This window comes from Urocitellus parryii, chromosome X (genome assembly GCF_045843805.1).
Source record: "Urocitellus parryii isolate mUroPar1 chromosome X, mUroPar1.hap1, whole genome shotgun sequence".
In the NCBI taxonomy this organism is placed as follows: Eukaryota; Metazoa; Chordata; class Mammalia; order Rodentia; family Sciuridae; genus Urocitellus; species Urocitellus parryii.
In genome coordinates, this window is record NC_135547.1 from 42,864,243 (window position 1) to 42,892,179 (window position 27,937).

The 27,937-nt window shown below is 33.1% G+C and overlaps 1 protein-coding gene across 1 annotated transcript in view; it reads right to left on the reverse strand.

Moving 5' to 3' along the window:
• The window catches only part of Nrk (Nik related kinase), a 119,652-nt gene that overhangs the window by 45,052 nt on the left and 46,663 nt on the right, over window positions 1-27,937 (reverse strand). Inside the window, exons 3-9 of the mRNA XM_026402891.2 lie at window positions 18,191-18,247; window positions 17,133-17,204; window positions 10,939-11,064; window positions 7,375-7,485; window positions 5,810-5,900; window positions 3,087-3,217; window positions 886-940 (exon numbers count right to left, since the gene is read on the reverse strand). Of these exons, the coding sequence (XP_026258676.2) occupies window positions 886-940; window positions 3,087-3,217; window positions 5,810-5,900; window positions 7,375-7,485; window positions 10,939-11,064; window positions 17,133-17,204; window positions 18,191-18,247 (643 nt within the window). The remainder of the gene's footprint in view (window positions 1-885; window positions 941-3,086; window positions 3,218-5,809; window positions 5,901-7,374; window positions 7,486-10,938; window positions 11,065-17,132; window positions 17,205-18,190; window positions 18,248-27,937) is intronic.

Here is a 27,937-nt window from a genome sequence, read left to right on the forward strand (position 1 = left end):
CACAATGTTAATCCAAATTTATTAAGTTTGGCAGGTAGATGCTGTGCAGATGGAGCATGTAGGAATGTGGGAGCATATTAGATCTGCTTGGAGAGGAGGAAGCAAAGCCCCTACCCCACACATCCCTGAACGCATTTCCTCACTCCTGTCACAACAATACCAGGAATGCATTATCATTTATACCTTTGGATTTAAATGCTGAGGACAGCAAATGTTATGGAGCCATGCACTAGATGAATATCAATCATTTACACTCAAGTTCACATTTCACTTTCCTACCAGAAACAGTGCCTTGAGAGGATGGCATGTCACTAAGTAATTTAAATGATGGGGAGGTGGGGAATATAAGATGAAATTATCAAGGGTTTTGGGGTAGCTGAAGGGAGGAAATAAGTGAGTTGAATTGCCTCCAAAGGGGAAAAATACTTAATTTCCAATACTGTTGAGGATTGGTTCAATTTCAATGATCCACTGGTGGATTTTTTCAACTATCTTAGCCTTTAGCACTAGTAGAGTGTGACCATAAACATTCTGGAACCTAACTATTCCAACAGTAAATATAGATTGGGATGCCTTTGTTTTGGGTTGCTCAGGACAGTCAGAACCAAATACTGTGAGGCTAAACTGAAACAGCACTCAGTCAGCCTAAATAAGGTATAAGAAAGAAAATCACAAGCTAGTTTTATGTATACAAATTCAGCAATTATGACAAAAGCATTTAGTAATCACTGAAAAGGCTACCATTAATAGTTTGGAATGTAGTGTGATACCTGTGTGTTCAGTAAACCTGAATAGTACAAGTGGCAATATCATCTTCTTCCAGAGAATCAAGTTTGTACAGTATGTTTCCCTAGCCTTTAACAAATATCAAACATTTTTACTCACGTGGAGCACCTTCAGCCATTTCAATAGCAGTGATTCCAACAGACCATACATCACTCTGCAAAGGAAAAGATGACAAAAAATATGTAACATAAAATGGGAAATTGGGGGCTGGAATTGAAGCTCACTTGGTTAGCACATGTTAAGCACTGCATTTGATCTTCAGCACTGCATAAAAACAAATTAATCAATAAAGGTACTATATATATATATATATATATATATATATATATATATATATATGGAAAACTGGTAGTATTAAGAATCTTAATCTTTGGCTGATGGTGGATGTTGTCAACACCAGAGCCATTTCATAGTTTTTATATAATGAAGCTTCATTATAAATTAATATCATAGGAAGACATTATCTGAGCTTGATCTCCAGTTAGACCCTCAACACAACAGGCTGATATGATGGAATGAGGGTCAGTGGAGGAAAAGTTCTTCTTGGGTGTACTGCTAGTGTTACCTTACCTGAAATATCAAAAGGAACTCACTGTAAAGAAGATCTAATACACAGATCCACAGGCTGTGTGAAGTATAGCAAATGATTTAATTCTCTGAACCTCAATTTCTCTGTATATAAAATGGTGATTATAATAGGACCCGTTTCATAAGACTTGTGTATGTGTGTGTATACATATGTATACACACATTTAACATATATAAATACACTTTATGTTAAACATAATTATAATTAACAGCTTCTATATTAAATATATAATATAAAATATTACATATAATATAAATATGTGTACTAGTTTATAAATTACATAGTGTATATAAATTATTAATATATTTATATGTGTAAATATACATTTCAGCTGTTCCTGGAATATATTAAACTTAAGCTGTAATTATCATGAGGCCCATAGAAATTGTTCTGACCACTACGAACTGTACTTTGTTTTTCAGAGTATGGAAAGGTCACAGGGCTACAGTATAATAGCTGAATGACTCCTAAATGAGGTCAATGAAGTTTTGGAATCCTTGTTTATGGTTCTTTTTTTCAGTCTTTTTTGTTGGTTCTTTTTAGTTATACATGACATTAGAATTAATTTTGATATAATTATACAACCATGAAATATATCATATTCTAGTTAGGATCCCTTTCTTAGGGATGTACATGATGGTGGGATTCACTGTGTTGTTTTCATACATGTATATGGGAAAACTGAATCTGACATGATTTCCCCATGGTTTATAGTTCTTCACACTTCAGCTGTGATATTCTAAGATGAAGTATTAATTTGACTAAATATGGCAAAAATATAAAAATAAATAGTTAATGCAGGTAAAAATTCTTGGAAGGTTATCAAAATATACAGGTATAAAGCTCTATTTTTATAGCAAGTCACTTGAAGAACTAATGCTTCTGTAGTCTCCACAGATCCTAATATAGCACTGAATATGTTATAAGTGGTCAGTAAATAATTACTTTGCAGATCAAGCAGAGGGCATTCAAGGAAATGGAAAAGGGATGAAACTTAGATTAATCAACTTCAAGTTTTGAGCCCTAGGTTCCACACGGGGAGACCACAATGAATTGTTTGGATGACTTATGATGTGGAGAGTGAGTGGGGTTTTTCCAGTCTATAGCAAATGGAGAGTTTTCCTTCTTTCCACATCAGCCTTTTGAAATGTGTACATAGATGTATATTGTCCAAATTGCAGTTTCAGTGGAAATTTTAATAAATAGCACAAATTGTTACTTAATTTGACTATTCCACTGATTCTCTGTGGTTTTGGAAGTGAACAACATGCCAAAGATTTTCTCTGTTACCCTGAGTAATCAAATTATCTGGGTTTTTTTTTTCTTTTTGGAGCTAAGTTATTGTGCAGATTAATAATTGGCTTTACATTTATTCATTTTTAAGTTTAAAATATCCCCTGTCCCTGGATGTTAAAGTTCCATATAAAGCCATATAATATAATATTTTAATGAAGTAGTTGCATGCAACATGAACTAGACATTCCCCCTCAAATATGAATAACTCCCAATTGTCTACTTTTTCTACATTCATAGAAAATATTATTTTCACATATACTATAAAACCACATAGAGAAATAGAGGCTAGTTTTTCCTCTTAGAGTTAATGTGAAGGGAGGAGCTGCCTGCTTTTTCCTATTATATTTTATCATTAAATGTTCATCAAAAATCCTTTCCAAATTTTGATTCCCAATATCTGAATCCTTATACTCACTCTGTAATCATAGGAGCGTCTTGGGTCCTCATCACAGTTAATCACTTCAGGTGCCATCCAGTATGGTGTCCCAATGAAGCTATTTCTTCGTCCATTAGTTCTGCTCACCTGGGCACTCACTCCAAAATCCACTGCAAAATTCAGCATATGTCAAAATAATTAATCAGGAACAAAAAGCTCAATAAGTTATTGCTTTAACTTGGAAAGCCAATACAAAAGCCACAATGGGTAACAGATTTTCATTCCAGCTCTGAAAACTTTACCATGAATTCTACTCCAGGAATACTGGGAAATAAGCTTTTGCTGCTATTTATGTTGGAATGAGACTCAGTAGTGCTATTATAAATCTACAGTAGGTTTGGCTGTATGTTTACCATGAATATTAAAAATAAAGTTCCACTGGTACACCCTGAACCTCTGAAGTGATAACATATGTAGTACTTGGACCTGCCACCAAGCTAGAGGAAGAATAACAATATAACCATCATCTAAGAAATGTAAAACATATTAGTAGTTGTTTAGGAAGCTCTCACTCATGACATTAGGAAGTCCTAATGTCAATGATAAAGAAAATTGAGTTTTCTTCTGGAATTTAGTTTAAATCCTTGCACAAATTTTCTGAATCAGATGCAAATATTTACTGTGGTACATATATCTTAACTTAGGCTATGAAAGTTTAGTCTCCTATTCATCTGTGGGATACATTAGAAGAAAATATTTAGTATGGTATCCTCAGAAACAGACAGAAAATAGGCTGAAGTAGACCAGGGTTATTTATTCCAGAAAAAATAAGACAGGGATGAAAAATGAAGTAGATTTTCTAATTTAGAATGGTTTCCAGGAATCTAGATGATGGTGAACAAAATTGACTGAAAAACAGCTTGAAGAATTTAGAGAAAGAAAAGAAAAAGGAAAAGAAAACCCTGATAGTTCAAGGCAGTTTAAGAAAGGTCTAAGAAGAACACGAACACACACGTTCATATTGTGAAGACCACCATTGGGTGCTGCAAAATCTCATTATAATTTTTTAAAGAAATAGTTTAACTTGGAGCTTAGCATTTCCACTATCCTTAATGGCCAACTTTAATGGCAAAGAAATAACCTGTGATAGCCATTAGCTGATATATATGGTGTAATTCTCGGGGAGAAAATTAAAGGAGAAAAGATTAGAAGAAAGAGTGATGAATAGAAGAAAGGGGGAAAATAGAAAGAGAAAGTTAAAATTAAGATGAAGGGTATAGTAGAAACCTCAACAATGTCATAGTTTAACCTTTTCCTTAATAACATTAAGGCTTGAAATGTGAAGATTATTGATCAATTGCAACCACAATATACTTATTTTTGTGTCTCTTTCATTTCCATCACTTCCTTTGCCTATCATTAGGTTTGCCTTCTGGAAACTTCTCATAAGATGTTTTTAAAAGTATGTGAGGATCTGAGAAATCTAAAACAAGTTGTGAGAGAATAATGTGTGTAATAAGCCTGATTAAATTTGAATCCAGCACTCCACCAGAGTGAACCAATATTTTAGTGATTTTTTTTTTCACTTAACAATTTGTCTTCTGTGTTGTAAATGGTTGGATTGGCAAGCAACTTGACCCAAGCTTAGGCAAGTGTTGCTGTACTCATGAACATAATGCTTAGCCTTATGGTGGTATATACATCCTGCGCGATTGAACTTGAAATCTATAATGCCTCTTATGTGCTTTAATGCAGTTTCTTAAAATTGTGCTTCTAGCTTTGTAACTTTTAAGTAGAAAAAGAATGATACATTTTCTGGAAACTACTTTCACTTATTTCAAGAACAATTATTACTTCATACTTTTCCACAAAATCCATTTAAAAACTGTTTTCAATGAATTACCAAAGTCTCTATGCAGATTCTATTTGTTTAGCAAGAAAATGGAAAATATCTTAAGGTCATATTAAGACACATGATAAAAAAGAGTTGATATAATTAAAAAATATAATACTTATGTTTTATATCAATGAATTAATGGGGTTATCTGCCATTATGTAGTACTGACTTAATTTATGTGGTATTATTGAAATACCAACCATCAGTGTTTTTTTATATTAAAAGTTATAATATATTGTTGTTCCCTATTACCTGTGAGACTATATATATATATATATTTTTCAAATGAATTATGCCATTCTAATTCCTAAAATAATAAGCTAGGGACTTTCTGTCCTTTGATATCTAATTCTGAATTTGATTTGGATATTATTAGAGCTTCACTTCCAAATGACATATTTTCTTTAAATAATTGAGGGAAAATGCAAAGAAACAACTCATGCTTAAGTAATTTAAAAATTCTTTGGTATTCTTGAGAAAACATGGCCCTGTAATGTGTAATTTTTGAAATTCCTGCCAATGACACAGAAATTCACACATGGTAAATCCTCCATTTAATTGTTGAAATGAATATAATAGGTATCTCTAATAGATGGTAAAACATTGACCAAAAAGTAATCCCCATTATAATTTAGGAGATTTTAATCAATATTAGTTCAAAGAAGTGGTTGGTATCATCCTTTTTCTTTTCCCCACCTTTCCTTCCAAACAAAATTTTAAAATTTGATTGATTTTTCTAGGCAGGGGAATCTCAGCTCAACTAAGTAGAGGATATTTTTAGGGATAAAGAGCACAGTTAACCTAAAGGAATTTTCTTCATAAAATGTTTTGATCCTCACCTTAAATATTGCAAGAAGAAACTTACCCAGTTTTACTTCAGCATTATGAGTCAGTAGCACATTCTGACCTTTGATGTCCCGGTGAATTACTCGGTGTGCATGAAGGTGAGCCAAGCCCTGTATGCATATGTGTTAAAAAGAAAGTCACATTAGTACATATTTTACTCTTTTCTGGTACTATTATTAGTATTTTGGAGAAAATTTTTGGTAAGAAAAATGGCCCAGAGTTGATGTGTCAGGCAAAATTCTTTCTTTAGGCTGGAATTAATACAACCAATTCCCAGAAATTCTACTTTTGGCTATAAGGAAAGGAAAATAAATCAGGACACCCATGAAAGAAAAAGAACACCAAGAAGTAATGTTTGTATACATTGGGTCACTTTACCTTCCTTTCTAACCTCCATATTTCCAACTAACCATAACAGTAAAGACCTGGACATACTAACTTTATCAGAGCTCAGCCATAGTTTTGCTCTATTCCTCATCCAACCATTTGTTTAGTCCAAAATATTTTCAAGTCAGCCTTGTAGGCTGAGAATTTGAGGTAATATGGAAATTCATTTTAAAGCATTTGCAATTTGTGTTGGCTTACCGTGCTGGCTTCAACCCACTCACCACTAAAACTAACCCGTGACCTGGCTAAACCATGATATGGTATGCAGTATTAGGCTGCAGTGAGACTACTCCAGACACTAACTGGGAGGTAATAATAGAAGTAAAAATAAAAACAGTGAAAAATTATTGAGCCCTTATTCTTTGCCAGACATTTTGCAAAGTACTTTAAACGGAGTAAATTGTTAAATCCTTAAGGCAACCATTTGAGGATGGTGCCAATATCACCCTATACTACACACAAGGAAAGAGACTTGGAGAAATTATGTAATTGACTTAAGATCACATGGCTAACGTAGGTGAGATGGAATTACAACTCAGTCAAGAGTTTGCACTCATAACCATTTACACTAACATTACAAGTGAATCCAACCAAAATCGCAGAAAGTATATTCAAACAATGTAGAGTGGTACTGTTCGGTTCCATTCACATCTTCTTCTCTGACCCTAAACACTTAAGTCACACACTAAAAAATGAGACTGGTAGACCAAGAATATTGTTGCCTTTATCCAACTGTGTATTAGAAATAAAGAAAAGAAATGTGGGACAGTATTCAAAGATGATATCTGTCTGGAAAAAGATGGGTGCAGATTTTCTGTAGATCAGTGACTTCTGACTCACTTTCATCTTAATCTATGATGATAGTGCTATGACTTTTTAGAAATAGCTCTAAGATCAACATAATATATAATCCCAGTTGTCATTTCCCTGATAATTTAACACAGTAGTATGAATCTGATAAAACTATTAAAGACCATGATTTGCAAAGCATTGTTAACCCATTTTGTGATGTACCTTAAAGTTGAGGGACATTATCTCAACATTTGGTTTCTCCAAAGTTTTCTGGTCTTCTTAGGTTCCCTGATCCATAAGTTAGGTTAAACACTCTTAAACAATCAGACAGGAGGTATAAGGTACATCTGCATATTTTTCTCAAGTTCTTTCAAAATCAAGAAAAATGATTATATGAAGGCATACCTGAAGGATTTCTCTGCAGATATAAGCAATCCAGTCTTCTTTTAAACTCTGATTTTTTGTCATCCTCACTACATCAGTGACTGAGCCTGCTGCACATAACTCCATCACCATCTGTGGGGAAGTTAAGAAAGTATAAAAAATTAAAAAGTAATTCTGTGAAAATATCTTGAGAGTTCCAGTACATATGGCTTGTATCTGTATGTAATGTTTAGAGATTAAGGCACTGCAAACCTGGCTCAATTTTCAGGTGGAAAACTCCAAAGACTAGTGGAATTAGAAAGAATTTGTGGAGGGAGAGAAACTAGTTATCATCTCAGAGATATTTAACCAGGAGGAGGGATTTAAAATAATCCTTGAATCATAGATAATGTTTATAAATTCTTAGAAAAAGAACATTAGGTTTATGGAAAACAGAATGAATAATGGCCTTGGAAATAAGCTTGCAAAAGGGACAAACCTAGGTGAACCTTAAGTGGAAAGGATAATAGAGATAACAGTTTGGTTTGAATTGAAGTAAGATGTGGAGGGTCAAAATAATTTACATTTCCATATCAAGACTAAGTTTAGTTGTCATTGTTTTATTTATGTTTTCAAATTCCAGTTTATTTTCTCCAAGATACAGGCAGCTATAACTTAAAGGGGAAATTTTTCTATTGAATTCCTGTAGGATAATTACTCCCAAATGGGATTCCTGCCAAGGAAATAAGACTAACATCTTTGAAAATATTAATTCTGATTTTTTCTTTTAATACACACAATTTCTCAGGAAATTTATTTTGGTGACCAATGAATTGAGTATCCAACGAATAAACTACATTTAATAATATTGGTTAACTAGAGGAGAGACCAATATGAAGGAGAATATGACTATTATAATGAACCTACAAAACTTTTCTCTTAAGTACGGGTTTATACATCACTGCCTATGTCAAAACTATTTTATCAAAGCAGCAAAAATGTCTTTTTTTAATCTATAGGCAATTTGTCACTATAAATGAACAAAAGCAAAAGGATAAAAATAAAACCCTGAATATTCAAAACAATCTGGCTTATTGCCTTTGGAAACATTAATGTTATAGTTGTTTACCACTGTATGTCTTTGACTTGAATGTCTTTGACCTGAATATGCGCTCTTCAAAAGAGGAGAGGGATAGCCAAATGAAATCAACAATGCAGATAAATTAAAAAAAAAAAAGGTTGATTTTCATGTGGGCACAACATATACAGAATGGTAATAAAAGATAAGGGGATCATTTTGAACTATGACAGATCTTAATTAAAGTTGTTCACCTTAGACCCTAAAGATCTTTCTAATGTTATGTGAGAAGATCTCAATTATTAGAGGAATTCACAATCATTTTCCAGCCTTGTAAGCACAGTGCTTGGCTCATATACTTTATAAATGGCAATTATCTATTTACTTATTTTCTGATTTACATGGGTTATAAAGTGTTAGTGATCCCATAAAAACTCTTACTTCCACAAATAATTTATGCATTAAATGCTTTCTCATCTTTCAGATAGCAGTTCAAGCTTTTATTTCCTCAAAGAAAAGTTCCTTTTTCCTCAGCTTAATTTAGGTTCCTTTGTTTTCCACCCAAATGTAATCATGTTATTTTCCTTCTAAGTAGGCATTTATTTTTGTGAATATATGATTAACATTGGTCTTTGCAAGTAGACTAAGCTACAGTTGTCCAGGATCATGTCTATTCAGCTTACCATTGTATCTCCAGCATCTAGAAGAATGCCTGGAAAATAGGTGATTTTTCAATGAATGTATATTGAATGACTGAATGAATTGAGTATTAGTAATGCATATCCAAAAAGGATACTACAACATTTCTCATAGTTTGCCATAATGTAAAGAGGAAAAAATTTATACGGAAAAATATATGAAAGGACAAATGGTATATGGAAAAAAGTAACCACTAAAGCTGTGACTAAAATTCACTAAAATGTCTATGAGAATTGTCAGCAAATAGAAGATTTGAGTTAACTGGACATTTAGAAGAAAATAGAGTTTAGGGAGGAAGAGCATGAGAAGAAGATCACCATTAAACAGGGTCGAGAGGGGGGAGGGAAAGAGAGAGAGAAGGGAAATTGCATGGTAAAGGAAGGAGACCCTCATTGTTATTCAAAATTACATATAAGAGAAAGTGAGGGGAAAGGGGGAAAAAACAAGAGAGAAAAATGAATTACAGTAGATGGGGTAGGGAGAGAAGATGGGAGGAGAGGGGAGGGGAGGGGAGGGGTATAGTAGAGGATAGGAAGGGCAACAGAATACAACAGACACTAGTATGGCAGTATGTAAAAAAGTGGATGTGGAACCGATGTGAATCTGCAATATGTATACGGGGTAAAAATGGGAGTTCATAATCTGCTTGAATCAAATGTATGAAATATGATATGTCAAGAGGTTTGTGATGTTTTGAACAACTAATAATAATAAAAAAGAGAGAAAAAATAAAATAAAAATAGGTAAATACTCCAAAAAAATAGAAGATCTCTAAATTTGGTGATTCTCAGAGTGTGGTGCTCAGCAGCAACATTAACATCATCTATAAACTTATTAGAAAGTACAAATTTTACACACATCCCTAACCTATAGAATCAGAAACCCTGTGAGTGTCCTCCAGCATTCTGTGATTTTTATGGCTGACCAGAAGATTCTGATGCATGCTAAGTTTTGAGAATCACTGTTTCAATTCAACCCCCAGCTGAAAATTTATAGTATTCACTGTCCTACTCCTCAAGTTCATTATATAGAATGCAATAGAATCATCCATTGACACTTGAAGATCCTGAAAAGTTTAAGTCACTATTTTCAAACAAACAAATCCAATTACTGACTAGGACTGTAAATGAAAATGTAGAAAGTATAGAGCTCATGTATACAATGACTCCAATTATGTTCTAAATATTCCATTTTTAATAAAGACATCATTGAAAGCTCATTTTCTTTATAATACAATAGAAGCGATCAAATATTCTGGTAGGTGTGGCCTAGTTAACATATGGTCTAATTAGCCTCTAGAATTTATATTTCATTAATCCAGAATTTGTGATACCCCAGCCATGGCTAAGAAGAGGAGAAGTCATCTAACCCTTAGAAAATAATTTCTAGGAAGTAATTTACTCAAGTATACATATATTTTGCAAACATTTAAAATGCACTCTTTATGCTCTTGTTGACTGCTAGTGAGAAATGATCCTTCTCCATTAACTATATTATCATTCATTAGGAAGCTTCAACAGCACAATGGAAATTATTTAAAATTAAAAGCAGTCAAGCTGCATTTCAAAATATTTGTTAGATATTTCCAGTGTTCATTCAAGTCCTCCCTCACCCTTCTGAATTAGCTTTTGCCAGTCACAGAAGTTATTTTCCCATACTTTATCATGCTCATCTCCATTCATCAGAGTATATTTTGCCGTACTACCTTGAGTAGTTGACTGCTTAGCTTTTCCAGTAGGTGCCCAGAAATAACATTTTAGCTTATGAAAATGTATATCCTTGAGTAAAACTTTTCTTATTGAATAAGATCAGGGTAATTAAAAACATACCCAAAGTTGGTGTCTGTGGCCAGGAGGACTCAGTTTGAAGAATGCACCATAGAAAGACACAATGTTTTTGTGGAAAGAGTACTTCCTCAGAAGGTTGAGTTCAGTCCTGAGATCCTCTTCCTCATCCTATAGAATAAAAAGAGTCAACAAAGCTTCAAAGCCATGCAATCCAATGACTATCGATCTCTATAGGAGATTCACAATCAAAAATCCTATGCAACCAATTTATCCTACATAATAAAATCTCAGCTAGAATTATCAGTGAATGGAGATATCTGGTTAACTTGAAATTTGAGAGAAAAAGGGTAAGTCCATGATCTCTTATCAATTCAGCAGTTCTCAGTGTTCCATGGCCCATCAGCACTGACCATTATATAAAGTTTTCATTGAATGGAGTGATACCATTTTAGTTTCTTTTAAAATAGTTTTATTGAGATACAATTCATGTGCCCTACTGTTCACTCATTTAAAGTATAAAATTCTGTGATTTTTAGTATATTTACAGAGTTGTACAATCATCACACTCAATTTTAGAATATTTTTATCACACTGAAATTACATACATTTTAGTTATCACCCCAAAATTCTACCCAACACATACCTTAGTTCTAATCAATCACCAATCTACTTTCTGTTTATAAACTGGATATTTCATATAAATGAAACCATATAATATGTGGTCTTTTATTACTAGGCTTTTTATAAAGTTAGTCTATGTTGTACCATGTATTAGTATTCAATCCTTTTGGGTTTATCATTCATTAATTGCTAGACATTTGGGTTAAATTTATACCTTTTGGCATTGTGATTAATGCTTCTATGAGATTTATGTCAAATTTTTGTGTCAATAGATGTTTTCATTTCTCTTGGGTATATATCTAGGGAGAGAAATTCCTCAATCAAATGATAACTTTATTGAATATTTGAAGAAATTCCAAACTATTTTCCATAGTGGCTGTGCCATTTTAAATTCCCAACAGCAACATATGAAGGGGGTTCCAATTACTCCATACCTTTACCAACACTTGTTATTTTCTCTTTTTTTTATTATAACCACTCTAGTGGGTGAACCATGGTATGTCATTGTGGTTTTGATATATTATAACCTGATGGCTGATGATATTGAAAATATTTTCATGTGCTTATTATCCATTGTATATGTTCTTTGAGAAATGACTATAAAAATTCTTTGCCTTTTTTTAAAAGTTGGGTTTTCTTTTCAACATTAAATTTTTAAGGGCTCTTCATATATTGTAGACACAAGTACTTTATCAAATACACAATTTGCAAATATTTCTCCCATTCTCCGAGTTTCCTTAAACTTTCTTGATACTGTACATTGAGCCACAAAAATTAATTTTTATGAATTCCAAATTGATGGTTTCTTATTTTGTTGTTTGTACTTTTGGTGTCATATCAAAAGATCTATTGCCAAACCAAAGGTCACAAAGATTTACCCTTGTGTTCTCTTCTAAGCATATTACTACTTTAGCTCCCACATTTAGATCTCTAATCCACTTCGAGTAATTTTTTTTATAAAGTAGGGCCCATATTAATTCTTTTATATGTGGATATCCAGTATCACACTGTATTTATTAGTCTGTAATTTTTACATTTTAGAGGCACTGTGTTTTTTTCTCTACTAATCTTTTAAAAATGTTTAAAATACTTTATTTTCCTAATCACAGCGGTGGTACATGTATATGGAGCAAGATATATAAGTGGTCTATTCTCACTAAATCTTTCCCCCAATCATTTTAGCAGTTTATAGTATAAATTATTTCAGAGAGTTGTATATGCTGATACAATAGAGGAATGACTAGATAAAGATATTATGAAAAGATAAATGTTTATATTTATATATTATACATGACATTTATTTTAAATCTAAACAAGTTAATATTATTCTATTTTTTCAATTCAAACATTTTATGAATATGTAAAACACGTTTATCTATATCAATAAGCAAATTCTGTTTATTTTTATTGCTGCATAAGACTGCATAGAACAGACATATAGGTCTAATGCTCAGTTGCTGGGATCAGGCCTACAGGTATTGCCTTTAAGAATGATCTGTATAGCGATAATTGAAGCCTTCTGACTGGATGAGATCACTCAAGTAGAACACATACTTTCACAAGACAGCTATAGCATAAGACAGTACAGTACGGCATCTGTCAGAAAAGAGCACCTACCATGGGCATTAGGACACTTAGGATTTAGCACTGATTTGAGAGTAGGAAATTCTCGCTTAAATCTCTCCAAAGTTCATTTTACTTTTTTTTTAAAGGAAGATGGTGACCATTACCTATTTCCATGGAATGACAAGTTAGTGGGGCCAAATGGGATAAAATATGTGAAATTCTTTGAGATATTCAGAATAAAAATGAATGAATACAAGCTATTATTACAAAATATCTTTTATTACTTGACCACTTGTTTGAATTAGAGTTCTATCAGAACTGAGAAATTCTGTCTACTTTTTTCCTTAATCTACAAACATTAGCACTCTCCATTCCCAGTACATATGTTATAGTGAAATAAAATAAGAAGCAAATGTCTCTCCCTAAGCTTCATCTATGTATGCTTGTACCATGTCAACCAAGTAGTTTGATAATTCTTCTGAAACCCTTATTTCTTGCAAATCTAGAGAAAAAATCCTCACTTTTAATAAATTGAAAATTACTATACTTTCATATATATAGGTGAGATGCATGCAGAAAATGAAAATTTTATATTACAAAAAAGTTATCTTAGATTGCTAGAAATTTATAATGAAGATATTGTTGATTTGTACATTTAAGTAGTATGATTCTAACTTAAGCAATCACAGGGAATAAGATTCATATGTAGGAATGAAACTGACGATGATTAATACAAGACAGTGAACAACAAATTGGAAGATGATGTTAGATGACTCAGGAAGGAATTCTGCACTTGAAAAATAGATTCACCACTGGGCTCCTTTGAATGCCTACTAGCTCTAGATTATATTTGATTGAAAATAAAATGACTCTTCCATCTAGAAATCTAGAAATTTTTCATTTATATAAACATTTTAGAAATATTTTTGTTGTCAAAAATGAAATATTTTGTAGATTATAAAGTAAAAAATTGAGATTCTAAATAAAAATACAAAGATTTCCTTTTCTGAATTTCAGTGAAAAAAAGATATTTTTTGCTTCTGGGGGGAAATGAACCAAGACAGGGACAACTGATGTAAAAAGCAATTAAGGGGTTAACAACAATTATTTTTACTTCTTCCTAGCATTTTCATCAACTACCCTGACTTAATGACTTGAGGAAAGAAGTCTCTTAGCTGAATTGAATAGGTAACTGAATATATCTATTCAGTAATCAGTTTTCTTCTTAGCTTATTCTCTAAAACCCAGCAGGAAAATGGGCAATTACTTTTAATGTTTAGTTACACTGTTGCTGGGTTTTAAATATACTCATGAAATAAATATAAGGAAATGCACTAGGCTTCATAGTGTCACCAAGTTGAATCATTTTTTTTGCTTGTAAATTAGCTTTTCTCCTCCTAAATGTCTATAGTTTTCTGTATCATTGAAAAATCTAAGAGAAATAGCTGGAAGCTGCAGAGCATTATTTGGCATTTTTCTAGGATTTTTCAGTGAATTTATCCATAAATATTTAACTTTTAGAAAATAAATTTAGGTACTTATTTGTCTTGTTGGGGAAGGGGATGGAGCCTCATTTGTACAGTTGGAACCCCAGTGAAAGGTTCTTTCTATTTATTGCAAAATGAAGGCATAAATGAATAAAACTACCCATTTATAGCATGAGGAATTACATTACAGGCTTGAGTTTCATCCTAACCTTGCAAACGAATTAATAAATCCCCTTTCAAATTCCCTTAATCTGTTTTCTACAAAGGTAAAAGTTAATCCTGTGGCTTTCATTTCTGTCATTTCTGGAAGACTCTTAGACTTCCATGTATCTCTGTGATGTAGCCCTCCTTTGAAATGGTAACAATATCTGGTACCATATAGAAATAAACCAAAGAGACTAGCCATTTTGTATGTACTCTCAGCTTATAATATTAAGATTCTACCAAGAGGAATATGAACTCATAATAATATAATAAATAGGAATGAGATGCTGGAGTGAAGCTAGGAATACAACTAACAACTTAAAAAGAAGCAGAGGCAAGATGGAGTCTTATTTGGTTTTTTAATGTCAAGAGATTGCTTTTCTTTCTTTGTTACAAAGCTAATATCACCTAGCAAGAATAGGAGAATAGCCGAACTCTTAGCAGGGAAGGAGTTTTTGTGGAGTTACTTCACCTATTAGAAACCTGAGGTCTAGAGACGTAAAAAGACCACTCTTCCAAGTATTTTTTGTCTCATTGGTGGTAGACTTTGGGTTTGATTTTTTTTCTAAATTTCCACATTATTGCTATTTCCAAGAAGCCCTGACATCTACAAGATGTGTGAGCAAGTCACATACTTTCTGACCCAAAGGAATAAAGGTGTTTTGAAGATGCTAAATTCCTGATTAGCTAGCAGTGAATTGTCTTACTAAATAATCAGAGAATCAAAGTCCTTGACTAGGAAAAAAAAAGAAAAAAACTACCAAGAGTAGGTTTAAATGTAAACTCCTATTTAAATGTAAACTCCCCCAAAACAAATAAATGTAGATCAGATATGTTTGGAAAGCATTAGTGTATTTGCCACTCTCAATTAACAGGAAGTTGAGCTTGTGAGAAACACATAAGTACATTATATCCATCAGGCCAAGTGGGTAATTTGAAACTCTTACACATCGCCTGTAATATGATGCTACAGCATTTCCTGGCTGAGGGCCAGTTGATCTGAGGCTGACCTGAATACCCTGCTTTTTGTCAAGAAGAGGCAGTTAAAGTATGCCAGAACTTCCTTTGTAATTTCACCAAATTCTAGAATCAAAATCCGTTTTACTATGGAAAAATACCAGAAAAGTTTGGGGGTAAGATCTTTAAAGAATTTTGTTAACATAAGTGTTTGATGAAATCGGAATCTATCAAACAATTATATTTTTCATACCATATGTTTTGTGACCTCTTGATCTGCTAAAGACTGTTATAACTGTTTCCTTTGGATATGCCTTATCTCTCAAGATAAATTATATAAATAAAGGGGGACCAGTACTTAAAAGATAAATCATGAATCTGTTTAGCACTACTTTTCTAATATAACTAAAAAGATCCCAAATATGATGGTCTTGATAGAAAATGTTATTTTTAATGTGCTGGTAGTATATTTATTAAGGCACAAAAGGCTGAAAATATTTAAATCTCTTATGTTGAATGGGGGAGAAATGTCGGAAAATAGCAATGAATTTTATTGATAAGAGTGGGAATTCTGCTTTTAGGTCCATATAATACCAACATCTATTGAAAAGAGAATTTTATTTGCCTGAGCTTATTTTTGAGCCAGTTAGGATGAGAGATATCTCAAAAAGTTACAAGTAAAAATACATCTTCACAATCCTCCATGTGTTCAAGTGCAGCTGCCAGATGTTTGAAGGCTTTTAGTCAGGGTAACCTGTTGGTGTTCTGTCTGCTATTGCTCTTAAAATTAAAAAGGGAAGCTGAGCTAGGGTTATGGCTCAGTGGTAGAGCACTTGCCTAGCAAGTGTGAGGCACTGGGTTCAATCCTCTGCACCACATAAAAATAAATAAACAAAATAAAGGTATTGTGTCTATCTACAAATAAAAGTATTTTTTAAAAAGGGGAAAAACCATCATTTGGCTCATATATAATGTCAATGTTGTTAGAGTCATATGGGAGAGAAGCTATTTAGTCTAGACCACATGCACAAGGTGTGCAAAAGACATTTCCAAGGCCAGTTTTAGGCAAAATTTGCTCTTGGTCCCATCAATACCTCTTTTGTTACCACCCAGTGGGAGGCCTCCATATTCTGTAGATGCACTTAACATCCTTCCTCGGCAGCCAACACTTTCCTGTTCAGATGACCATTTCTTCTAGGCCCTGCTCTTTGACAAATGCTAGTGTTCAAATATGATGACTGAATCTATGTGAACATGTTACAAGATATAAATATATTATCACTTCTAGGCAAGAAAACTTCAGGGGCAGCCTTATAGAAATAATGACAATTCAAATAGATGAGTTTAAAGTTGAAAATTAAAGGAAGGACTGCTGGGCTAATGAGCACTTTTAATACTCACGCTGTATCTCCATCCAACAGACTTTTGGTATTTATTCACTCTCACCCTCCTTCCTATTTCAGGTAAAGGAGTCTGCAAAACCAAGAATGAAATGTTATTAAACCTACTGGTCCATTCTGAAAATGATTTATGCTTAAGTATTTTGTGCTCCTTTAGGACTAAATTAAATAATAAGATAATATTATTCCTCTCGAGTCTCACTAATAGTTCTTTCTTATTATATATAGAAACTTGGTACAACATTCATGGTAATGGATGTAACTACCATATTAATGGGAAAATTATAGTTAAATAATAGTAAAGTACTATTTTCCATTTATAAACACAGGTAATTAACACCAATCATCTATTGGCTAAACACGATTTTTAAATATTTCAAAAATCTGAGTATCTGAAATATAGATTAGAAATGGGTCCAGGTGTCTCAAGCCAAAACAAGAAAATAAATATTTTCTAGATTCTCATTCAAAAAAGACCGAGGTTGATAATTTGGAAGCCATGATTTTCAGAGCAAAATAAATCTACAAAACCTCAAAATCCATTGAAACTCAGATTGGTTTCCAATGTTTCATATTTACTGGCAAAACGAAAAGCACACAAGTCTCTAAATAGTTGCAGCCTCACTTCCTAAACAAATTGGAAAAAAAAAATCTATGATATTGACAACAGTTCTGTGAATCAGCATGTTTTTTCAACTCAGATTTTCTGTTTTAAAAAAATATTTGTTTTTTTAGTTCTACTTGGATACAATACCTTTATTTTATTTATTTATTTTTATGTGGTGCTGAGGATTGAACCCAGAGCCTCGCACATGCTAGGCAAGCGCTCTACCAATGAGCCACAATCCCAGCCCGTCAACACAAATGTGGAAATATAGTGAACCAATAAGTACAGTATACTAATGTGTATAAATAGTATTAAGTGACAAGTATAATAGATCCAGATTAAGATAACAATAATTACATAAAACAACGATTTTAAAACAAAATATTTTCTGAGCTGTTTATCCCAAGAACACTATCCATTAATGGAACAGAACACAGAGAGTATAATATTACCTTACGAGCATTCATCACTTTAACAGCTGTAAATGCACCAGTCTTTTCATGGAGTCCCTGAAACACAGGATAGTGACAAACGTCAAATGTTAACTATGTAGCTATCAAGAAGCAACCAAACTAAAAAAATACTATACAAATTACATAAAGTCAAAACCAGAGCATATAATGAAATATAAAATATGACATATAGATGAAATATAAAGTAAATATATAAAAAAGAAATATTAAGTTATCAACACTTTAAAGAAATCCCAACCATTTCACTCCAAATAATTAAGAAAGTTTATGGAGTAGTTTTGCTTTTTATATTTGTACTAAGTGTGAACATTAATTGATCATTTAAACATGTTGCTTAGTTAATGTATTTAGTCTAGATTTGTATAACACTTAAGCATCTGGATGAAAAATGCAAATTTTCATTAGAAGATGGTGGGAAAGGAGGTGGACATTTCTTTTTTATAATTATTTGTTCTAATTATGCATGACAGCAGAATGCATTTTGACTCATTGTACACAAATGGAGCACAACTTTTCATTTCTCTGGTTATACACAATGCAGAGTCACATCATTTGTGTAATCATATATATAGACATTTCTTTACATACATAAATTTCTCAACAAGGATCACTAATAAAAACAACTCATAATTAATTTAATAGCCTAAACTGTTTAATATGTCCTGAATTATATAAACCAAAAGGTTTATGAAAGAAACTAGTTCTAAAAGATTCTTTCTTATTGGAAACATGATGAGTTCTAAGAACTTATTCTTTTCTTGAATGTCTTCATTGAATGTCTTCAAGTTGTAAAATTACAAAGTTTTAAAAAATGAACATATTTGTTTAAATTTAAAGCTCTTATTTTGTGTTCTAACTTGTAAACATATTTGAAGCTATGGTAATAGAAGAAATTTCAGTCCAGCTTTAGTATGAGTAACTTAAGTTTGGGATAAACTTAAAAAGAATGCCTGATTTTCTAGTTCTCTAGCAGAAAATTTGATTTTGGGGCTAGACTGTTGAACAGTGTCCACCCAAAGTTCAAATTGATCTGGAACCCCAAATTGTGACCATCTTTGAAAACAGATTCTTTATAGATGTAATAAAATTAAGATGAGGTCATACAAAAGTAGGGAACTAAAAGAACACTATCACCTGTCTTCATTGCAGCAGCTTATTTGGATAGAATGAGATTATTTTGTAGGGTTACAACAGCACTTAAACTGAACTGAGTTCATAAAAGTTACTGAATATGTTGAAGACTTCAGATTTATTTACATCTCTGGGAGAAATTATAAATGTACACACACATAGATGTATTCAAATAGCAATTATGATTTAGAAAGCATTGTTTTCCTAACTATCCCTACAAATATTTCCTACTGAAAAATTTCCCATATCTGTATGCACAAATAAAACATGTTGGAAACTGGTTCTCATAGACCCCTTAAAAGAATGACAATGTCCCCTTCTTTGATTCTAAGAGGTTATTTATGGGCCAAACTACTATTGTGTGTAATACAGATTATTTGGCATATTAAGAAAGATATTAGTCCACACATTATTTGATTTAAATGATAGTGAATTTTAAAAGTTTTAAAATCTGAAATGTATAGCCATTAAACTTGTGTTATACAGTAGTAGGATAACTGAATGTCATTAAAAGGTGCTATCCATGGCCATAGAACAAAAAATGTCAGCTTGGTTCTACCCTCACTATATACAGTTGATTTTCATTTGAAAATTGTACAAAATTATTTTGTCTGACAATGTATCCCATTGTTGAGTTTCAAAATATACTGTTACTACAGAGGACTAAAACCCTAGATCTTGGAATGTAATTGTTTAAGACCAAACCATTATACAAGCTTCCATAGAAGTCTGGTATGCACAGATAATAGCTAAAGATAAATTGTTGTCATTAAAATAACATTTGAGAGAGTTTCCCTGTATTTTGACCTTTAAAAGTTATTTTGAAATATTTTTGAACAGATAATAGTTTCAAAGATAGCACGTCTGCACTGTATATCTTCACCCAGATTTTTCTAAAGTTAACATGTTTCATGACCACGGTACAGTTGTCAAAACTGAGAAATTAATATGGGTACAATGCCCTTAATTAAATTTTAGGCTTGTTCTAATATTCCTGGTTTTTCTACTAATGTCCTTTTTTTCAGGACCCAAACTGGGATCCCATATTCTAACTAACAACCATGTCTCCTTAACTTCTCCATTCCTTATTTTTCATGACTGACACTTTTCAAGAGTACTGGTTGAGTATTTTGTATAATGTTCCTTAGTTTGGGTTTGGCTGATGTTTTCCTGTGATTAGACTGAGGTTATGGGTTTGGGGAAAAAAAAAACAAAACATCACAGAGATAAAATATCCTTTCTTCACATAACGTGAGGGGTGTGTGGCATTACTATGATCATTATATGATCAATGGTGATGCTAACTTTATCATTTAGCTAAGGTAATGTTTGCCAGGTTTTTTTCCACTGCAAAATTGCTATTTTCTCCTTTCAAACTCTGTTGTCTCGGAGTGATTGTCAATGGTTTTGAAGAGGTTTTGTATGTCTACATAGAGAACCTAGAAGTTATCTTGAGATAATTGTTCAGTAGTGCCATCTTGTGGTTCACTGATTATATGGAAGCTGTTTGGTGACCTCCTTAGCTGAATAACAGTGAGATGTTGAATTAGGCCATGTATATCTGGTTTTTAGGATGCTTATTTTTTTCAGTTACAATGTACAATCTATAGCAAATGAAGTTAAACCATTATTTGTTAGCAATATCTGTGTTTTAACAGTGTTTAAGAAAGGAGTTTGGTATTGAATTCTACATTGAGTGTTAAATAATCACAATTGTCATTGGCTATAGAGAATTTACATAGGAAAATAACAAGAGCCCTAAATTATAAATGTGGATTTTGTTCTCTTTTTCTTACCAGCAATAATCAGTAATCCATAGGAATCAGGAGCTGTACTAGTAGCTACTCCCTTAGATTGAATTTGAGTACACAAAATGGCCTTTGTATATATTTTTTTATATTGGAAAATAAAAAAGTGTATACATTTCTGGTGCATTAACAAGATGACTTAATATATTCTTACCTTGTGGAATGGCTAAATCAAACTACTTAACATATGCATCATCTCACATGCTTATGTTTATTTTAGTGGGGAAAATATAAGCCTTAAAATCTATTTTATTGAGTTTGAAGGTTCCCAACACAAAGAAATGATAAATGTTTAAGGATATGGAAACACTAAATACTCTGATTTTATCAGTACACACTGTATGCATTTATTGAATTATCACACTATACAATGCTATATCAATTTTTTAAAAAATCTCTTAAAATTCTAAGTATACTATGTATTTGACTTTTTTTTATTGTTGGTCGTTCAAAACATTATTTGACTTTTTAAAAATTTTGTTCTAATTATTTATACATCTAATTATCCAATATAGTTTTATTAACCAAAGTCACCATGTTCTTTGATCATTTTCCCATCCTTACACTGTACTTTGTGTCTAGCAAGCACTATTTTACTCTGTTTCTGTTAGTTTGCCTCTTTTTAGAATACTTACATAGTTAAAACATTTATTTTTTTCTGTGCCTGGCTCATTTCATTTAGCATAATATCCTCTAAGTTCATCCATGATATCACAAATGACAGAATTTCCTCTTATTAAATAATTCTTGAGAGTCAAAGAGCAAGAAGAAAATTCTTAGATCTCATTCTTATCATAAGAAATGGTTACATAAATCATTTATGGAAGTCCATAGGCTGTGTACAGAAGCTGATATATAATAGAAATGCTTTATAGCTGTTATAGTTTGGATATAAAGTGTCCCCCAAAATCTCATGTGTTAGAATGCTCAAAAGAGATATGATTAGATTATAAGAACTGCAATCTGATCGGTGGATTAATCCATTTAATGGATTTATATTTTGAAAGGACTACTGTACTGGATGGTGGCACACGGGAAGCAAGGTGTGGCTGAAAGAAGTAGATCACTGGGGGGAAGACTTTGAGGCTTATATTTTCTCCATGGTAAGTGCAGCTGTCTCTTTCTGCTTCCTGACTGCCATGAACTGAGCAACTTTCCTCTGCCATGCTCTTCTGCCATGATGTTCTGCCTCATCTTTGGCCCAGAGCTATGGAGTCAACTGACCATAGACTGAACCTCTGAAACTGGGAGCTCAACATAAACTTTTGTTCCTCAAAGTTGTTATAGTCAGGCATAGTGGTCAAAGTGAATTAAAGCTGACTAAACAATATCCATTCCTGACTGTAGGCTTAAGACTATTGACACTGAGAATCAAGATGTATACCATCTTCATATTAGGCAATTCATTGTCTTATTATCCAATTCATTCAACATACTCAAGATTGGTTATTAATGTATCAAGCAAATATTAAATTATGGTTTGATAATCAACAGGAGATCAGCTACTTTAAAATTTCTCCCCACATGCCATAACCAGAAAAATGTATAAAATTCATTCAAGTCCTCTCCTCCATTTTGTTAAGGCAACGAAACTTCCTGATTATTCAGACATTAGCTGAAATAAAGACATATGATTATTTTCATTTATGTTTTAGTATGTGTTAAATTAGTCAGATGAGGTAACTACAATCATGACAATGAACAGGTATGTATTGATGGAAAGGAAAGGCAGAGGAAAGAAAGGGCCAGAGGCTCAGAAATTCCAGGAGAGGCTGTTCTTCAGCTATAATGAAGGGAATAGATGTCTGGAATGGGAAGGAGAAAAAGTGAGTGAGGATAGATTTTTAGGTTTTGAGAGGAGGAAGATAGAGAGGTGGAAAGATAAACTGTTCCAAGTCACAAGTTTATTGGAGGAATTTACAGTTTTTACAATGGATAATCTGATAAAATTAGAGAATAGAATAAAAAATATAAACTTGTTTTTAACATAAATTCTTAGATTCCCTCATACAGTCTGTAAAAAGGGTTAAAGGAATTAATATATGCTACCATGGACAGGACATAAATAAGATCTTAAAGCACTTTCCTGACAAATTTATGCTGTCACGGCTAACTCTGTTTCCTGGGGTTGCACAACAAAATACAGTAATTAGGAAGAACATGTATTCTTTTCACAGGACTAGTTGAAATTACCCAGGAGAGAACATAAATCCCTCAATGTGTTGATTTCAATTTGGCAAGGATTTGTGTTATTAATGAATTAATTTAGATAATCAAATAAGCACCATTATTTAGTCTGCTTCCCCCCAAGAAAGTATTTTATTGCAGTGTTGATGCTCTGCAATGACTCCAAGATGAATATTAGTACTCTGAATATATCTTATGAACAGAAAATGTTACATGTCCCTGAATTTAAGATACAGCTCACATATTAAACATTGTTATGTCTCTTAACAATGTTTAATTTATAACCAATATCTTATAACACAGACACGCACTACAACACACACCCAATTTGCTTTAGACAAATACAATTTGCTTTAAACAAATACAATGCAGGAAAATCATGATACACATAGCATAAAAAAATGAAAAAGAATGATAATTTTCTTGTTTATAAAATGATTTGTATTAGTATTGAGTAAATACCACACTACTTGAATTTATTTTTGGAAGCAGATTACTATATTTTAGATTTCTTCCACTTTGTAATAATATCTCAAAAATAATAAAGCAAGCTCAAATTATCTACAGGGGATCCAGAATCAAATATAGTTAACTCAATAACTGAAGGGGAAATTTATGAATTCAGTGTTCTGATCACCTGAGAAAGCCTTGCTGACCTCTAACTGGCCAACCAGTCCACCATCTTCCCAAGCCCATACTTTTGGCACAAAACATCTCAATATTTCCACTTTCTTTTTATGGGACTCCTTTCTCCCTTTGGGCCTGTTAAGTTAGGTATTTTTCTTCTAGTTATTTGCTATGATTTCTGTTAACAAATGTAGGAGATAAACCTAGATGGAGGGAAGGCACAAGGGAGAATAATGGTAGAACAGGAAGCAACTGCTGGCCCTAGGTGGTACCTAGTCTTCTCAAATAATGATATTGACAAAGTTGTGAAAGGCATATGGGGAAATTTATTAAATACAGGATATTTTGGTAGAAAAATACATTGAGGCAAGAAATACTAGATATCAAACACATCATTATATTATTTGTTCATGAATAAAATCAGGTAAAACATAAAAGTTCGTGAAGTGTGAGAATATATTGCTTTCATTTGGGTATCTCTAGTGCCTACCATAGTGGTAGATAAGATCTTTTAATGAATACTAATTGAGTGAATGATGAACATAATAACTGGAAAGCTCCATCAAAGAGGTACAATGTCAATTAGACCATGAAGATGGCATAGCATTTTAAGAGAATTAAAAGTAGACAGTGAGCCCAATGTTTGGGACATCATGAGCTGAATAGAAAGGCACAGCCACTGAAGACAAAAAAAAAAAAAAACCAACCCCCCCCCCAAAAAAAAACAGGAAAATTGAGTAATGGCCATATAGAAAGGAGAGATGAAAATAAGGGGATACAAGAGTGCACCTGTTTTTTGTCATGTCAGAAATTTCAGTATAAATTTTGTTTAAAGTAAAAACCTTATTTAAAAGAAACATAAGTCATCATAGAGAAATAAGCCATTAGTAGTTTAGCAGTTTATGGCTGGCTTTTGTTAGTTAATAGTCTGATGCAAAGCTCAGAATTGTTAAGTTACTGAAAAACCAGCATTGAACTGAAGTAATGATCAATTTCTTGGGGATTACACATTTTAAACCATAACAAATGATTTAAAATAGCAGTTGTGACAGCTGTGTTGGGAAAATCCATCATTCTGCAGCAGATAATCACCACGTTTTTTTCCCCCCAGAAAGAATATGGGACAGTCCTTGATGGCCTTGTAATTTTTATTAGGCTATTTTTTATATCATACTGCTAAAGAAATTGTTGAGGAAAGACTGCTGAATCATTAGCAGTTCCTGCGTAGTCCCTCCAGTTATTTATTTTGCCTTCTGTTGGCAAATCTAAACCACATAATCCCCTGGGCTTTTTTTCTTTTCAATTGGTTTTGTGGTGGGGAAAGGCCATGAGGCTACTCACTATACTCATGTTCACTTTGTAACCTTATTTGTCATTCACACAATTTTGTCCTTCCAGTCATTTGTTTGGGAGACTAGCAAAGAAACCATGTGATCCTTTAAGGCCACCAAGAGTGTAGCCATAAACAGCATCTGAGAATACTTGATGCTGTGCTACAGAAAAATGAGACAACATGCATAGTAGGATAGTTTTGGTCAGCATCATGTCTACGCAGAAAAACAAAAACGTGGAGCTGGAGAGGACTTTTGAACATGAACAAATCATATCCTGCCTCCAAGAAGGCCTTTCCTTAACCAATCCTTGAGATGGAAAATAAGGACGGTTAGTTCCTATTGGAACTCTTCAGTTTGTTTCCCTTCTTAGTCTTCAAGAATTCCAAAGGGACAGATGTGTTCAGCATGATCAGGTATTAGAGTTGTGTGGAAAAAAACTAGCCAAGGTTGGGAGATAGAATTGGAGAAAGAAAAAGGTACACACTAATCACGCTCCACCTCATACCTTATTCATCAGGCAGAGTTATTTCTTTAAAACAACTGCAAAATGAGGAGATGTATCCTGTTTGGGGAGACCTTCAAAAGAATTCCATAGACTTCAACTTTAGATGTGTTTAAGTAGGTTTAAGGGACTCTGATGTACAGCTGTTTGATGTTATTTGATAATTGACACATTATTAAGACTTACACTCTTTTTAATTCCCACAAAGTCTAGTATACTGCTCAGGTACAGACTTTGATGATTATATTACAATAAAGGGCTATCATTTGTCTGTCAAAGGGCACCAAAGAGGGTCTGTGAGTTAATATTTGCATGAACATCCCATCACCACAAATGTTTTGAAATAGCCAAGTGTAATCAAAATTAGCAAATTCTTTTTTAGGTGTAATTTTTTTTCTTCTTTTGGGAAAAAACTTAGAATAGGCAGAAGCAGATATTTCTGGCTTTGAACAGATGAAGCCTGGAGTTGAATAAATAGAATTTTGACTTTGACACCTTAAGATTGAAGGCATGTATGATCAAGCTGCTACAACTTTCAGAGCAAGCATTGTAAGTTAAAGGTACCAGAGGGAAAGGAGGTCCTTTTTCATCAAGCACAGTAACAACTGAGATAGTTGCTAGACTTTATAAATATTACTTATAGCACAGTTGTTACTTTTGGACCACCATGAACATATATAATTTCACACATATCAGAGAGTAAATTTACATTCAAGTTGTTTGAAAAACACAAATGAAACTCACATGATCATGGGATGCTGTATGTTTCTAAGGCATCATAAGTTCCTTTTACCTAATTAATCTATTTGCATATTCATCTCCTTTATTATACTGGCAGCTGCCTAAGGGCAAATTCCCTCTTTGTATAATGATAGGGTCTAGTATATTGCCTGGCAAATTGTAGGCACTCATCAATCTCAACATGAAGTTCTAAAAGAGGAGGAGATGCTGGGTACAGTGGAATATGCCTGTAATTCTGAGGAAGGAGGACTGCAAGTTTAAGAACAGCCTGTAAGACTGAGGAAGGAGGACTGCAAGTTTAAGACCAGCCTTGGAAATTTAGGGAGATCCAGTCTCAAAAGAAAAGTAAAACAAACAAATAAATAAGATAAAGAAATAAGGGGGCTAGAGATGATGTAGTCCAGTAGTACAATATACCAAGGTCAACCCCCAGTACTGCAAAAATACATACATATAGACAGACAGACAGACAAAAGGAGAGGAGATGCATGGAGGGGTGTACACATGTATGCATGTGATGGTTGTGATGCAAATATAATTTTTTATGCTAAAAAATAATATGGGAGAAAGGGGAATCACTGTCCAATGTGTCCTATGATACATTTCAGTTTTCTCACAGAGGCTGTAAAATGCTGCAGTGTAGAAAATTACTTCCAGTACTCAAAGGTGATTATTTATCCATAGGTGAATTTCCTTTTTTTTTAACCCTATAATCATCTTTCTGGTTCCATTGTGAGGCCAAAGTTCCTCACAAATGTCTTCAGTTAAAAAGCCCCAAGGGAAAAGATATGAACTAGTTAAGGTCAGAGGGCATGAATGTAAAAACACAGTAGAAGCTTCTGCCAAATTGGCACAAGTTGGGATTGTCAGATCACATTACCTAATTCTCATCCATGTTTCCTCCAGCTTCTACTCTGGTACCTTCTTCACTAAATGTGTGATACAACCTTGTAGTTATATCAACTATGGAAATGTGAGATGGAGAAAGTTCCAATTACTTCACCTCTTCTTTTTCTCTCAGCAAACCCCCAAACTACACAAATCTTGATTAGTTTAATTAAAAAAATGCATACTGGACCATATTTGTAGGTAAAAAAAATTACAGAAATACCAGAATGATATTTTTCCTCTTCCAGAAATTTGGGACAGTCATAGTCATGCTTTTTAGAACTGTGAAAGGAGTCAGAAAAGGGCCTTCGTGGTTTCAGTGGCTTTGTAGCTTAGAAACTGCTCTGTAATTTGAGGCAGTTATGTGTGCTTATACAGCAGCTTCAACTGAGTTTTATTACCCTTGTTATTACTCCTGCAGGGAAAAATAGGTCAAAATATGTAGTAACATCATTTGCAAATGGAGCTGCTCTGTATTGTGCTACAACACTGAAATAGCAAATTGCAC